This window comes from Arvicanthis niloticus, chromosome 1 (genome assembly GCF_011762505.2).
Source record: "Arvicanthis niloticus isolate mArvNil1 chromosome 1, mArvNil1.pat.X, whole genome shotgun sequence".
NCBI classification, from domain to species: domain Eukaryota; kingdom Metazoa; phylum Chordata; class Mammalia; order Rodentia; family Muridae; genus Arvicanthis; species Arvicanthis niloticus.
In genome coordinates this window covers 88,457,208-88,473,695 of record NC_047658.1, presented here as the reverse complement: position 1 = coordinate 88,473,695, position 16,488 = coordinate 88,457,208, and the positions used below count along the sequence as shown (strand labels likewise).

At 42.5% G+C, this 16,488-nt stretch overlaps 2 protein-coding genes across 7 annotated transcripts in view; one reads left to right on the top strand and one right to left on the bottom strand.

Annotated features, from left to right (window-relative positions):
- Window positions 1–1,442: 1,442 nt before the first annotated feature.
- Window positions 1,443–16,488, bottom strand: part of Mettl9 (methyltransferase 9, His-X-His N1(pi)-histidine) — a 40,832-nt gene continuing 25,786 nt past the window's right edge. For 3 of the 5 annotated variants that reach the window (XM_034512529.2, XM_076942042.1, XM_076942039.1), the window contains one exon: window positions 1,443–2,145. In XM_034512529.2, the coding sequence (XP_034368420.1) occupies window positions 1,940–2,145 (206 nt within the window). In that variant the 3' untranslated portion in view covers window positions 1,443–1,939. The remainder of the gene's footprint in view (window positions 2,146–16,488) is intronic. The other 2 variants (XM_076942047.1, XM_034512537.2) reach the window with 1 other exon arrangement.
- The window catches only part of Igsf6 (immunoglobulin superfamily member 6), a 29,644-nt gene continuing 16,575 nt past the window's right edge, over window positions 3,420–16,488 (top strand). Inside the window, exons 1-6 of one of the 2 annotated variants that reach the window (XM_034512544.2) lie at window positions 3,420–3,549; window positions 7,307–7,666; window positions 9,778–9,881; window positions 10,458–10,508; window positions 10,816–10,893; window positions 12,590–14,199. In XM_034512544.2, coding sequence (XP_034368435.2) covers window positions 3,483–3,549; window positions 7,307–7,666; window positions 9,778–9,881; window positions 10,458–10,508; window positions 10,816–10,893; window positions 12,590–12,646 — 717 coding nt within the window. In that variant the 5' untranslated portion in view covers window positions 3,420–3,482 and the 3' untranslated portion in view covers window positions 12,647–14,199. Of the gene's footprint in view, window positions 3,550–7,306; window positions 7,667–9,777; window positions 9,882–10,457; window positions 10,509–10,815; window positions 10,894–12,589; window positions 14,200–16,488 lie in introns of those variants that run through there. The other variant, XM_076942055.1, reaches the window with a different exon arrangement.

Genomic DNA, 16,488 nt, shown 5'->3' with positions numbered 1-16,488 from the left:
GTTCTCCATAATCAGTGCTCTCAACACTCCAGGGGTTTTGAATTCAGTGTAGGGCGCCAGGAATCCCAGGTGCAAGTTCTGTTTCCTTTCTGCACTCACCTTCAGGGTCAACTGGCAAGCCTGCTTGGCCACAGGTGGAGCTCTTCTTGGTTTCTCGAACACATCCTTCACTGGGACTTAAGAACTTATGCCAGGAATGGTGCACACAAAGCAGCACTATTATTACTTGGGGAGAAATGTAGGATTCCACGGGAGGTGAGCCATGGCCACTTGGTGAGCAACATCACCATCTAGTGGCCAAAGGTGACAATACACCAAGACTTCCCAGACCAGATAGGACACAGGAATACATCTGCATCTGGTTTCCAAGCCACAAAATGGCATTTTTAATAAACTAGTCTTCAAAGAACTTCTGATTTTCTTGAGAATTTGTCTTTAAAATGCATAAACACACGTGCTCTCTGTTTTTCTGTGGTCTTTTTCCAATAGACCTCAACTTCAAAGACAGGAGCTGCTTTGAAGCCACCTGGCTCTCAATACCCTTCCCTGGTTTTGACAGAATAAAACAGCAGCCCCTTCTGATGCCAGGTAAAGAAGAAAGTTTCCACTGCAAAAGAAATATGTTAGGGTTGCTGCATGCCTCTGTTCACTATCTAGGCCACTGTCTGTTCTTCATTTACCCAAAGTCCTGGAAAAAAAAAAAGTAAGACCACACCACTAACAATTGTACATCGACCCCATAACCCCTCGTCTGAGTCCACAGTAACAGTGCAGGGTTGCTGAGGTGGAGCTGTAGAGGCTGCTCCTAACGAACATGGTGGCCCTTCCACCCAGGTGTTCAAGTTTTCTATGTGTACTGGTCACAGGTAATGAACACCTGGGTAACCTCACTCACACTGTCACCGCTGTGACTACTGGGTCTTTAGGTTCTGGATTAGTAGCCAATGATTACTGATCTTGCTAATGAGGTCTCCTCTATCACTGTGTTCCAATAAACCCAGAGTTTATTGGAAGCACTCTTGGATTCTAGCAGGTATCTGATATGGTCTTTAGCAAACATACTTATTCTCAGCTAAGAATGTGGGGATAAGCCAAGTTCTGGGAAGATGACACTCAAGGAAGAGAAAGAAGTTGAGTGTCTAATTTAGGCCGAATCCTGTCAGTCAAAGCAATGGAATGCTTCAATCCTGAAGAATTAAGGAAGCCTAGGAAAACAAAGCTGTTTTGTAGCCAGAAGCAGGAACGCTGACTGAGAGGCGCTTCCTAGAGTGCTGTATCTGAGGAAGGCTGTCGTTCTAGGGGTGTCAAAATTCCCTGGGCTTCTCCACCATACCTAAGCCGAAACCTGCTTTCCAGGCTCAGCCTGAGGGTTTCACATCATGCTGGGCATTCATTCCTGAAGCCAAAGCTGCAGAGTCTGAGAGAAAAACATGGTGCCAGAGTCGTCTCCAAAAACGTTTATTAGCATGATTAAAAACATTTTTTGAATAGTAAGAGAAGGAGTTTCTAAACATGAAAGTTATCAATGGTTCTACTTTATAACCAATATTTGGAATTGAACGGACAGCTTTATTGCCAGTCTTCATTTATTAAAAACAATCCATTTATCGGTTCCATGACATGACTATTGCTTTGTCTGGGAATGAGTCCCTACAGCAATTAAGTATAAAAAATATCTTCCATCATAATTGGAGAGTGACCTGCATTGGAGCGTGATTCTGAGTAAAGAGTTGATTAAAAATACACAAAGAGTTGGGTTTTGTTTTTAAAAACACTCCCTTACACACTACAAAGAAAGAATTAGTATTTTGGCTTTTTAAATTCCTACATGATACTGAGAATGATAGTCCCCAGAGGTCCCCCTCACATCACTGGATGCATCTCCTCTTCTGGAGGGCAGATTCCAGGGGTGACTCTGAAGACTTGGGCCTGCACATGTTTATACTGGTCTGAGAACAAAGACAGCGTCATCCAGAACATAGTAGTCATTGTACATGTCGCCTTCACACAGGTATGGCAGTCTAGTGAAAGCTTCGATGACAAAGCCAGCTTTCCTGAACACCTCAGGCAGGCTATTCACTTGCTCTTCCCAATTCTGTCCCTTGATTTCCAGAATTTCTGATGGTTTCTCCCACTTGCCACCTACTAGAACAAATAAAAACATTAAGTTAAATTCTTGAACAATGACTCACTAAAAGAGGGAAGTGCAGGGAAAGCTATAGTCCCAGGTACTGATGCCCTGGATGCGCCATCTCTGAACAGCTCCACTCTCTTCTAGGCAAGTGGACAGAGGCTGGAAGGAGTGACAGACCTTACCCAAAGTGAAGCTCCCAGGCTGTCTGCATCCAGAGCCAACACTGACTGGGCTGCTTTTGTGGCTCAGAAACTAGTCAGGGAATATTGAACATGGGGTCACAGAGTAACCACTAGTATTTGAAAAGCGGTTTGGATATACAAGATCATGTACACTTACGCAACTTCCTGTCTAGAAGTTGCCTGGCTGAAAATTAAAATAGGCTCATGAGGAATTTCAATTCACAGAAACACATGTGCTTTTCAAGAGAAGCTGACCCATTCCCTAAGTCATCTGTCAATTACTTCCAAGCCTATGTGCATTAGGAGCCTGGGGTGTGGGAAGCAGGCAAGGTTTGTTCCCTACAAGCCACACCCTAACTACAAACAGACAAAACCAAAAGTACGTTTGGACATGGAGTGCTCTTAGAGGCTATGGTGACATGCCACGAAACTCACAGGGAGGCTTCCGATGCTAAGGCGATCCAGCACCAGCAGGTGACAAGAGCACACAGGAAACAGATCAAGCTCCTTCTGACCTCAGTTCACATGGTTCTCCAGGCCTTCTAAAACTCCAAAAGCCACTTCAAGTCCTGTTAACAAGTCTCTTTTTGCTTGATCAGCCTGAGTTCCTGCTACTTACAAAGAACTGCCTGACTAGTAGAGGCTGGGGGAGAAGGGGTGCTATGTGTGACTCAGACCTAAAACAAACACCAAGAGACATACCCACTTTGCTTGTCAACACTAAGAAATCTTTGAATTCAAGCCAGGCGCACAGGCTTAACAGCAGCTGTGTAGTTCTTCACCACACCGGATGCACTGGTCACTCCCTGGTTTTTTCTCCTAGGCCTACAGGAAGCACGGCCTCTTGCTGCTGCTCCTGTCTAGTAGTGTCTGGCCCTGAGAGGCACTCCACAGTGGAGCATATCAATAAGAACACTCTAGAATGGCACTGCTTGAGGAGCACATGACTTCCTGCAACCTCCCCAGAGAGTACCAAATGCCCATGACAGTTTCTAATATACACACATGCTAGACTGAAATCTCAACTTTAAATGGTGAAACTTATTACAAACCATGCTTACACAATTTCTATAAGTTCCTGCTTGTGCTTCCTTAATATGAGTTCCTCTCTTTACTTCTTCCTTTCTGACAAGAGAAAAGTGGAAAAGAAGGCACATGCACCAGAGATGGGCCCTGTGAGCACAAGCGGGAGTGGCCTCCGGCTAGAAATCAGCCTGATCCTTTTCCATGTCGGTAAGGAGGTTGAGCTTTCCTTCTCATTAAGTGACTGCTGCTTCCTGCCTTCTATGTATACTCTAAGCTCTTAGCAGATAACCTAAGAAGGCAGCAGTATGGTGGTGGGTCTCTTCTTACAGAACTAGGTACTAAAGCATAGCCCTTGGTTGCTGTGCTGCTTTCCAAAAAGAATCTGCTCTGGACCACTTGTGCTAGTCACTCAGTCAATTCCCACACAGGCAAGCTCTGGACTACTGTACACTGCACAATATTAGCTTAAAACTTTCTAAAGGCTGAAAAGAACTTGGTTGTAAAACTGTAACTTTCCTAGAGAAAAGCCACCTGATAATAGAACTAATCTTTAAATTCTATCTGTACCTGCTCTAGCTCCATAAAAGCTATTTCTTTCATCATAGTTTAAATTATCTAAGATTTGTCCACAAAATCTGGATTGCAGGGCAAGAAATGGAGCAAACACTCTTTTGAAATTTTTTTCTCATCTGTAAAGAAATACATGGTACAGTAAGTAGCCTAGTGGTGGGCCATTTACCTAGCATATGCGAGGGTCTGTGTTCACTCTCTAGAATACAAAAGAAAGGGAAAGGAGAAATGCAGAGGGAGGGGAGACGGGGCAAGAGGAGGAGGAGTGAGTGAATTATACCTAAATGTTAACAGTAGGTCTTCTGGCTAAAAGACCAAGGTGATGTCTTATACTACTCCATTGTCTGTAATGACTATACACTAGTTTTGTACAGTGCTTTGTTGGCATTAGAGAAAAGCTTTTTTTTCCCAGCTCTATTATGAAATGTTTGCAGATATAATTACAAAGGAGTGACTAGATGAGACAGTGAGGAGACCTGAAACAAGACCAAGGTAAAGCCAGGCAAGGGTGGGTCTGCCTTGCTACGTAGCTACTTTTGCATATGTTTGACATTTTCTATAATAATAAACATTGGGCAGGGCAGTGGTGGCACAAACCCAGCACTCAGGAGGCAGAGGCAGGAGGATTCTAAGTTTGAAGCTAGCCTGGTCTACAGAGCAAGCTCCAGGACAGCCAGGGCTACCTACACAGAGAAACCCTGTCTCAAAAAACAAAAAAAAAAACAAACAAAAAAAAACCCAAAAAACAAAAAAAAAATAAACAAACAAAAACAAACAAATAAAAATAATGCTAACAGTAGTAGTAGTAATTGTTAGCTTCTGATGCTAACAGTAGTAATAGGAGATGTTGGAGCTGGGGATATGACTCAGTAAAGTGCTTGCTATGCAAGCAGAGGGGCCTACGAATGATTACTAGAACAATGTAAAAAAGTCAGGCCTGGTGGCACACACTTACCACCTCAGTGATGGGGAGGCAGTGCCCCAGGGCTCCCTGGCCTATTCAACCAGTGAGACCCTCTCTGGGAAAACAAAAGTAAAGAACTGCAAAGAACACAACTGAGGTTGTCCTCGGGCCTCCACACACATTCATGCCGCATGCCCACAGACAAGTATACACACCTGAACAGGCTGACACACATAAGCACACACAAAACAAGCTCAAGGTATCCAGAGTAAGTTCTCTACTTATTTTCTAACAGTTTTTTAAAAAAGAAGTACGGTGATTTTATTTCCTCCACTAAGCTAAACTTTCAACATTTTCAGTGGAAACTGATTTAAAACAAACAAACAAACAAAGAAACAAACAAAACCCTACAGAACCTAGAAATTCCTAAAAGAAAAACTTCACAGGAGAGGGCTTTAGTGAGACACTATCCAGACTTCTCTTTTTCACTAATATTGCTCAACTGGAGGGGGAAGGGACAGCGCTGTCCCCTCCCCTGGCCTGTTCAGTTTCCCCAACAAAGACTGTGAGAGGAAATTCCCAAATTGCAAGTATTTCTTACTGTGTTAAAGGCTGGTTTCCTTTTTTTTTTTTTTTTTTTAAAGATTTGTTTATTTCGTATGTGTGGGTACACTGCTGCTGTCCTCAGACACACCAGAAGACAGCATCAGATCCCATTACAGATGGTTGTGAGCCACTATGTGGTTGCTGGGAATTGAACTCAGGACCTCTGGAAGAGCGGTTAGTGCTCTGAACTGCTGAACCATCTCTCCAGCCCAGTTAGTTTAGCTTTTAAATCTTCAACTGAAAGCCAACTGAGACTGGGGTTCTGTCTGCATGTAGGAATGACAGGACCAATCTATTTCAAGTCTGCAGAGCAGCCCCTGGACTTCTAAGGAGCTATGCCTAGGCTAGGCAGAGCAGAGCTGCAGTCAACAGGCTAGTGTGAGCCCACTCCCCTTGGCTGGACCTCCTGGCATACAAAAAGCTAGGTGGTACTTACTCCCAGCTGACTAGCTCCTCTCAGCCAGTCAGCACAGAGCCTCAGCTTACCTCAAGACACACAATGCTCAAGGGGAAATGTGAGAACAAACTCTCAAAAACAAACAAACAAACAAAACGGTGACTAACTTTACTGCCTCTGCTGCTCTGGGTGGGAACCTACAAGACACAACTTTAAGTGAAAAAGAACCATGGCCCCTAGATCAGCAGTTCTCAACTTGCTGGTTGTAACTCCTCTGAAGTCGAATATCAGACCCTGTAATATCATATATTACATTACAGTTCGCAACAGTAGTAAAATTACAATGAAATAATTCTATGGGTGGGGTCCCCACAACACGAGGAAGTGTATTAAGGGTCGCAGCGTTAGGAAGGCTGAGACCCACTGCTAAGTGAATACAACATCAGAGGATTTGGATGTTTCCCCCATTCTCGGGAGCAGAGTAGGATAAGTAAGACCATTTGGCCCATTCTTTTTGAGACCATTTGGCCTATACATCTAGGCAGAAGTCAAACTAAAAACTCACATCTGCTTCAACCAAATACCGCTTTTCATGTGGTGTCCCTTGCCCCAAAAAGGGTCTAAGGAGACTTCAATTAAGAAGCACCTGAGTGATTTTCCATCATGTCTTGGACTAGAAGGTCAAGATGCAGACTCAAGCTCCAAGCACCTCCACAGAGTGGCGAGTAGTAAAGGCAGAGAGGCAGCGGTAACAGCTGCTTTCCTGTAAAAACTGTGGCTTGGGCCTCATCACACCTGAACTCTACATTAACTGCACAAGGGAGCAACATCCCCACACACCATGATAGGAAGGCCAGGCAGAACTCTGAACTACAATCACAGGTGGATTCCAGCTCCAGTCTGTCATCTCCTTGTTACAATACAATAAGTCAAATACAACAAATGCACAGGGGACTGACTCCCTGGCCTCAGCTCTACAATAGTTGGGGAGGCCATGGGCTAAGCCAGGGCTGCATTTTCTCATAAGTATATCCTTCCTGTTATCCTAATTTCCAAATGGACACCAGATTCATCTCTAGGCAGCCCAGCCCCCAACAGGCAGAAAACCTGCCAGGGCTCATGTGCTCAATCACACACCACAGCAAGGAGTGCAGAGGAGGACACAGGCTCTTCAAGATTAAAGGAGTGGCCTAAGATCAAGGAAACGCTTGTCAGCACTGTGTGTACTTCTGGCTTCAGGCACACTACCTCCAATAGCCACACTGATCACAGGTATACCTCCGAGGTTGTCCTCAGGTAGCCAGATGGCATGCCAAAAACCACGGGGTAGTACAACAATGAATTAACACAGGCAAGGATACCTGTTGTCTTTATAGTCTTGTTTTTAATGGGAGTAGGACAAGAAACACCAACTGACTGGTCCCTGGCTCAACAGTGGCAAGAAGCAACAACATCAAACCCCTCAACACACATGTGCTTCCTCACAGGTGTGCTGGGTGCCTGTACTGTGTCTGTGCTACAACCAGGTTACCTAGAGGTGGACTACAATTCTGAGGCTGTCACCATGGAGTGTACCTTTTCTGCAATTGGATGCGCTCCAGTGCAACCAAAAAGTTTGTGGTTTCGCTGTGGCACTCACCAGCCTGAAGCTCTGTGCTTGGATGGATGCAGAAATGAGGCAGACAAGTTCACAGTGAAAGAAACCCTGGACCAGAACCGAATCTCCCTCACTGTTAATAGGCTGTCTCCAAATGACAGTGCAATTTACATCTGTGGAATAGCATTTCCCAATGAAAAGGAACCAAGAGCTAAACAGACTGGAAACGGGACTACTTTGGTTGTAAGAGGTCAGTCCACAGGGCTACATCACATCTGTTGGTGTTAGTTTCATGATCATGTGAAGCTTTTTCTCTAGTTTTGTTGTTGTTCACTATTTTTTACCTTTAAATCAATTCTTGCTGTACTGTTCTAAGCTGGCTTTGAACTCTTGGCCCAAGTCCTCCTCTTGCCTCAGCATCCCAAGGAGCTGGCACCACAGGCATGTGTCTCTTTGAAATGTCTTTCTCAGACTACTCAAGGGTTGGCTTGGTGAAATTACTGCTGGTTTTTAGGTAGGTTTGAGTCCCTCATTTGAATGAGGGATTGTCAGGAATATTTTCAAGAAGCCAGAGCCAACAGTTTTTCTTCTAATATCCAGGCATAATAATAATGTACAAGGATCTACTGTTGGCTTCTCTCCAAATTTGTGTTTAATTCCCTTTATCTTTTCAGAGTCCAATTTAACTGGTCATTTCTGCTTCTCTTACAGAGTGATTTTCTAGCTGGTTCAATGCTAAGCCAGTTTCTGAGAAAGCAGTAAGACACATATATCTCCCTGTGTTACACCTACATACTGCACACACAGTTCTCCTGTGTTTACACCTAAAAACAGCACACAAAGGTCTCCCTACACCTAGACACCACACACACACACACCTCCCTGGGTTATACCTAGACACTGCAGCACAAGTCTCCCTCTAATGCTTAGACATTGCACACATTGGTCTCCCTGTGTTACAACTAGACACTGCACACACTGGACTAGACACTGTACACACTGGTCTCCCTGTGTTACACCTAGATGCTACATATACAGGTCTCCCTGTGTTACACCTAAACACTGCAGCACAGGAAAGAAGAGTGCTTACTCACCTCTCATGAATATAAGTCTGGGGATGGAGAAAGAACTGAAAAAGCTACTACTGCTTCTGTGTCTGTGGACACTAGATGGAATCAATCAGGAAGGGACTAGAAACTGGCAGCTTGTATCAAGATAATGCTGGGGGCTAAAGTATACTACCAGATTTATATCATAATTTGTGTTTATGAGATAAAGTTTTTAAACCTGATCTGAGCAAAAATTTGTGATGTTTTACAAATTTTAAAAAAATGTGCATTGTATAAACTGAGTCCATGGGACAGGACCTATGGGATATTTAGCTAAAACTATTGGTTGGTGGAAAATACTTTTGTATCTAACTGTATTTTCATGTTTCACATAATCAGTACTGAAAGGCACACAGGTTACTTAATCCTCTCTTTGAACACAGGTCACTTCCTGCCCAAACAGTGAATTCTGAATATGAAAATGGGTTCAGTATTTCTCCTTGGATGGTTTCACAAAGAAATACACATGTCACACAGAGCAACTGCCTTTAAAGCAAGGAGCTGGCTCTAAGATCCTCAACAGATAGCCTCCTCCAGTTTTTATCAAACAGCACTAGTTAGCTTTTAACAGTTGCATCAACAATACACATGAAAATATCCACACTGTACCAAAAGACTCTTCTTCATCACTTCTAACAAAAGGAAATTTCAATGTCTATGTAGTTATGTTATGTTCATAAAAAGTAATTCTTGGGCTGAATGTAGATCAGTGGTAGATGGCTTAAGCATGTGTGAGGCAGGAGGTTCCATCAGCAGTATGGTACCATGAGGAAGGGAGGAAAAAATTCAAAACACAACAGGTGATCCTTAGCATTACAACAGATGTCCAACTCTGTCTGTCTGTCTGTCTGTCTGTCTGTCTGTCTGTGACAGTCTTACTATGTAGCTCTGGCTATATTGGAACCTACTATGTAAAGCAGCCTGGCCTCCAACTAAGAGTCTATCTGCCTCTGCCATGCAAGTGCTGACATTAAAGTGTAGGCCACTAAACCTTGCTCTTCAACTTAATTTTTTTATAGCATTTTTATGTTATGAAGAAGCATTTCTGGTCTAACACATTTAAAGACCACTGAACTGATTCTATCACATTCTTGAGCATCTTCTACTCACAGAACCCCAGGTAGATGTTGCTGGGAGGGGCAAGGACACCAAGTTCAGGCTCCCTCTGTAAATGTCACTTGAGTGATGCTTCACAGACATCTGCAGGAGCATGCTTCAACAGTGACTGTCCCTTTGTGTTTCCACCATGAAGAAAGACTTTTCAGCAAGGAGGTGCACAGTCTCCTGATAGTGCTCTTGGCACTGCTCTCTGTCTACATCATCGGTGTGTGTGTGATCTACATAGTCTTCCTCAAAGTAAGTCAAATACCCTCACCTCCAATGTTACCATACAGAGGTTATTTTCATCTGTCCACCTCAGAAATATCTGGCCCACAACTTCAGGGGCCTCCACCTCAGAAGGGGCTGCAGCAGACGCCTTGTTCCTTCACCAGTGAGACTATTAGTCAGACAACATTCACACTATTCTAGAACTATTCTAGAAAGCACCTGTGTCAGCTTTCTGCTGCAAGGGTGAGGATTGGGGAGAGGATGGGTTTCTATTATCTAGGAAAACCTGAAGGACAATCTTTTAAGAACAGAAATAGTTAATGAGAAGTTAACTAGAAATTGCCTTAAAAACATTTAAAACTAAATGTACCAAAAGAGTATCTTGGTCTGTATATATGTTAAAAAGTTGGGGTATAAATATTTATTAAAATTTGTTTGTATGCTATAACAAACATCCATTTAAGTTGTTAAATTCATTTGTTAATTAAAAGCACCTAAAATATTATCAAAGTTACCTAATGTGTGCCACTCAAACAGTGCACCAGCTCAGTCCTCTTTCAGCATAAGACACAAAATGCTCACGGATTTTCTTATTTTTGGCAGTCAAAATCTAACAGTCGAAGAAGCAGAGAAACCAAGGAAGACTCAAAAAAGGTACTGCGAGGTTTTTTTATACTATAATGGGTGGGATCCAGTTCAATGGTAAATTGTGTTAGGAAGCCCAGAGAACAACACAGTAAGAACTTCCATCTTGGAGGCTCCTAATTCCGGTTAGGATCCTCAGCCATCATCTGGGCAGGAAGCTGCCATCCTAACCTGACAGTTCTCAGCCATAAATTCTACTAAATGTACTCAGAGCTAAGGAGCTGTGTGGTTGTAGAGGGGTCCTACAGCTGAATCCCCTGCAATGAAGACAGAACGCATGCTCCTGAAAGACAAATGTTTCCTTTTGATTTTGCAGAAGAGTGCTCGGCGTATCTTTCAGGAAATTGCTCAAGAATTATACCATAAGAGATATGTGGAAACAAATCATCAACCTGTAAGTATAAAACAGCATCTATCACTGAAAAGAGTATGCTGCCAACAAGCTATCAATAATCAAGTTTTCCTTTAGTAGACTCTTTCTCAAAGTGTGTTTACCAGAACCACAGTTTCACCAAAAGCATGACAAAGGACATTTAATATAACTTTCAACAGTTAGTAATCTGGAAACAGCATTTTCAACATAAGCAAGGTGCTATCAGACTAAGAACTACTTGTTACCAGAAAGGGACAAATAAATTTGCCAGTGTTACAAAGGCAGCATCTTGCTAGCTTTGGGACTGGGTAAGTTCCCGACACAGTGATTCTCAGCCACAGTCAGGATTCCCTAGGGCATGCTACTTTAAAGAGACCTGTTCCATAATGCATGGCAAGAATGATAAGCCTTCTATAACAATGTACACAGAGAACTGACCACTAGGAAAGAGGTAAATACAACAAGATGATGACAATGAAGTGTGACTTCTTTGTCCTTTTTTTAAGGGCCTAGATAATGTCAGGCTTTTCACAAGCCAGGGATCTGGCTCAGTGGCAGAGCACCTGCCCAGTATTTATTAAGGCCCTGGGTTCCATCCCAAAATCCAGTTTTTAAAACTAAAATCTAACCTTTTTTAACCAAGAGAGAATATCATCCACATACTAAACTCATCCTCCTGTGATATAAAAAAAATGCATAAAGATGAAAACTACTGATTCACAATTTTTCCTATTGAAGCCAGGGCTTATTTTATCTTATTTCTTTGAAATAGGGTCTCCCTGTATAGTCCTAGCTGGCTGGCAACTTACTAGGTAGACCAGGCTGGCCTGAAAGTCACAAAGACATGCCTGCCTCTGACTCCTAGGTACTTTTTCAACAAAAGTAAGTCATCTGAAGCAAGACTGGAACTAAAAGCTTTAAAGTTCCTAGTTAAAGATTTGACAATAACATCAAGACAGATTTTATTTTAGTTCCCACATACTACTCTAAAGAAAATAATAGAGCAAAAATAGAGCTAGGTGCGTAGGCACACGCCTTTGATCCCAGCACTTGGGAGGCAGAGGCAGGCACATCTCTGAAAAAATGAGGCCAACTTCATCTACATTGCAACTTGCAAGCTAGCCAGGCTTATGTAGTGAGACACTGACTTTTAAAAGGAAAAATGGTAACCAGACTTTTACAATAACTAGAAGAGTTAGGCATGATGGTCATCACCCTAGCACTTGGGAGGCTAAGGCAAAATTACCAGCTCAAGGCCAGCTTGGGCTGCATAGCAAGACCCTGAGCCCTATTTCAGAAACAAACTAAACCAAGATGAGCATGGTACATGGACCTGGAACCCCAGTATTTACAGGGTGAAAGCAAAGGATCTAAAGCTCAATGTGGTCCCGAGCCTCTCAGTAAGTTCAAAAGGGGCTACATGATATTCTGTGTCAATAGACCACACACACAACACTAAAACAAAGGGTGGGAGTGCAAATGCTTACACAAAACTGAAAATTCAAACAGAAACAAGTGCTTACACACACACATACATGAGCACACATACACTCGGGCATGCATGTGTCTATGTGTGTGTACACACATAAAACACAGGAAAATGATTCTAAGTATACACAAGACCAAAAACTGCATAGTTACAAAGCAGCTCCTATGTGGCTGTAGGATGACACCACTGGTAGCATAACCTTACACAGACCCCTGTTTACTGTCACAGGAGCAAGACGGCACTTACGAAAACAGAAAAGCACTCCCCAGCCCTGGAAGACCATAGATGTGCTTACTTTTTACTGAAACCACTGACAGTGCAACTCCAGAATCTATGGCAGTATGAATGGACATACAGCAATCAAGACAACATCAAAGAGAGCTGGGGTGTAGCTCAGTTGGCAGAGTGCTTGCCTAGGGGACACAAAGTCCTAGCTTTGATCCCCAGCACCACATAAACTCAGCAAAGTTACAGGCAGTATAGTCAGAAGTTCAAGGTCATCCCTGAGTATAGGATGAACCTGAGGTCAGTAATACAATATCTTGTCTCAAAAACAACCACCACCACCAAAAGAAAAGGACAACACAAGTGGAAAAACAGCCAACCACACCAGAAGGCAGAGCAGAAGTAGCTGTCACTAACTATAACTACAGAATATGAAAATCTCAAGAAAACTCAACTGGACACCTTTTTTCCAATTTTCCAGGAACAGTCTAAAAAGCCTCATTTTAAAGAAAAACTTCATCTTAACAGTTTTTAAAAACTGTTATCATGTGTATCTTGTCAGTCCACCCAACATACTAGATATGTGATGGCTGTTAACTGGGAGAAGGCTTCAAGTTAAACCACAGATCAGTTCTGAGGGGGAATAAATACCTTCCTGAGCTGTAGAAATGATCAAACTAATTAGAATCAAGTGAGAAGGACAAAAGGAGGAGGAGAAGAGCAACTTCTGAGTAAGAGAAACTCATTGTAAACAGTATCTTGGAACAAAAGTGATTTCTTCTGATACTGTAATGGAGCAGTGGGCAGTAAACATTCTCCAGCTGAGCTACACAAAACAACTTAGGTTGTACCACCAACAAAACAATACTAAAGAGACTAGAGGAAGACTATAAACAGAGCAAACCCAAAGCCTATCAGAAAATGCCTCAGGAATGCAGACAACTGACTCTAGATGTCAGTGTGGTGCCAAAGAACTCAGACCTAGTGAGCTTGAAAGGAGAGTCTGATACAGCAAGGTCCTCACTATCTCACTAAGGTGACCTGAACCAGGCATGGTGGCGCATGCCTTTAATCCTAACACTAAGAAAGCAGAGGCAGGTGGATTTCTGAATTTGAGGCCAGCCTGATCTATAGATCAAGTTCCAGAACAGCCAGGGCTGTTAACAGAAAAACACTGTCTCAGAAAAAAGAGGGGTGGGGTGGGGGGTGGTTTGACATGGGTTGTTTTTTGAATATAAGTACCAACAAGCACATACTGCTCATTAACTTAATCACTGTGTATTATCTAGTACAGTTGCTAAATGTAAATGGCACACACTCTTAAAACACAGATATAGTCTTCACACACTTCAAAGTCTCTTTGGAAGAGTCTTAAATTTGTGGCTCAAATCAGTGTTCAAATCCTGATATGTTCCAAAAACTGGAGAGGAAGAAGTGGATAACCTCATTTTATTTGCATGCACTACTGTGTGCACGTACACACACTGTGTGTATATATATATGTGTGTGTATACATATGTGTGTATATATACATATATATGTGCGTGTGTGTTTGCAATTTACATACACAAAAGGAATAAAATTGTGGCATACACAGCAGTGTTTTGATCAGATGGTTTATTGTTTGAATTTTTTATTTTATTTTTTATTCATGTGTGTGCATTTGTCTGGGTATGTGACCATGGAAGCCAAAAGAGGACAACAGATTCTCTGAAGCTGGGTGACAGGTTGTTGTGATCTGTCCAGTGTGGGTGATGGGAAGGAACAGCACTCTTAGCCACTGAGTCATCTCTCCAGTTCCCCTCATTCCCTTTCAAACACATGGCCTCATAGAGCCTATGAACTCATCATCTCCAAAATGAACCTCCTATGAACCTCAAGAGACAAATCCTCTAATTTTGAAACTACCAGCTTAGGCAAAGTAAATGAACTTTTGAACCAGATGGCAGAAAGGAGCAAGTACTAACTCCATTTAGGAGAGCAGAGTACTGGGTACATGTACCATCTGTTTCTGTTAGTGACTGTGCTCTGGTATTGTTCCCAAGAGACAAGTCTCTAATGTATTAGGATTGAATTCTAATGTGTTTCCCAAAAAGTAAATGCAAGAACTATCTCAAAGATGGATTTTAAAATGAAATTTGTAAGGTAGTTTCAAAGGAAGGACCATTCTTATCTCTGACATCACATTCAAGAGGACCCAATGCTCACTGAGCACTCGGCTGCTCTGCAAGGCCTGCTCTGCTCTGTTCTTGACTTACAAGGAACCTACCCTATCCTAACCCCACCATCCCTACATCTTCATGCTTTCACATACATTCTTGCATGAGTTTGCAACATACTATAAAGACATAGCTCAAGAGAATGAGCAAGGCCCTGAGGTTAACCCCAGCACTGTAAAAACAAGACAACAAACACAAAGCCTTCTCTAAGTCCCAATTAGTGATCTTTCCTTCTGTCCCCACAGTACTTTTCCCTATCTTTTATTACATTGTTCCAACATTGCCTGTTACAGCTACAATCTGTACAAGAATCACAATTATAAACTTAGAGCTCATTTATCTTCGTATTTCCAGTGCCTGGCTCTTCCCAGCACATAGTAGGCTTTCAAATACCTTTGTATGAATATGACTGAATAATAATTCTATTTTAAAATTTCTTATATTTCAACTGAGATGAGAAACAGCCCCTACACACATACAGATCATTCTCCAGAGACTACTGGCTAACTCTTTTCTTACTCTCTGGGCATACAGAAAATTTTCCCTATAAAAGACTAAGCTGTAATGTCCCAGTAAGACTGGAATCTTTCAGGATGCCTGTAGTCTCTCACACTGATGAGGAAATGATGATGACATGCAGTCAGTGGGCTGCTGCTGCTATGACAAAGTATTGGAGAAAGAGCAGAAATGTCCTTTTCACAGTTCTGGAGGCTGAAATGGAATCAGAATGCCACAGGGTAGATTCTAATTAGGCACCTCCTCCAAACTGCTGAAGGTGGAGTATAGGCTCTGGAACCTCTAGCAAAGCAGGCAGACCTCATGACCCCAACACCTCCCAAAGGGTCTACCTCCTAGACCCAGCACAATGGTGGGGAGGCTTAATACAGAAGAGGCAAATGAACCCAGAAGTCTTCTATCTATGTCCTCTACCTTGATTTGCCTGCCAAGACATGCCAATAGGGTTTTCAGGATGAATTCATTCAATTCTTTCACCTTTGTAAAGAATCTCAAACCTGTGACCAATAACAATACAGCCATGGAGTTGCACACACTAACAGAGAGTACACTCTGAGACAGTTAAAGGGCAGAATGCAGCCTTTGGATTCTGACCACTTTTGTTACAAGTTTAAGGCAGACTAAAAGACAATCTTGAATACTTCGGTCTGAGGCGCTGTGAACAAGTATAACCAATAAAGTCACGAATAAAAATACAGCAAAAGAATAAGGTAGACTAAAATAAATCTAGCATGGATCAAATAGCAAAATCCAGACCCATACAGGTGGCCACTGTTCAATATGTGAGTTAACCCTCAGAACAAACTCCAACGTGGGTATTAGCCACTCTGAGCAGGTGAAAGTCTCAGATTAATGAGAGGCCATGCTAACCAGTATTTCAAATTCAAACAGGGGTTAGCCCTCTGACACTAAGCACCTTCCACAAAACTGACTGAGATTCCTACTGCTATCTGCCTGAGAGTTTTAGACTAGATGTCTAACCAGGCATAGTGGGGAAGTCTATAAATCCAAGCATTCAGGAGGCAGAGTTAGAAAGACAAACATAAATTTGAGGCCAACCCAAGCTACATATCAAGTTCCAGACCAACAAAGACTACAGAGCAGCACACTGAAACAGTAACAACAGTAGCAATAGTCTAACTTCATCAGACCAGGACCTTAGAAATG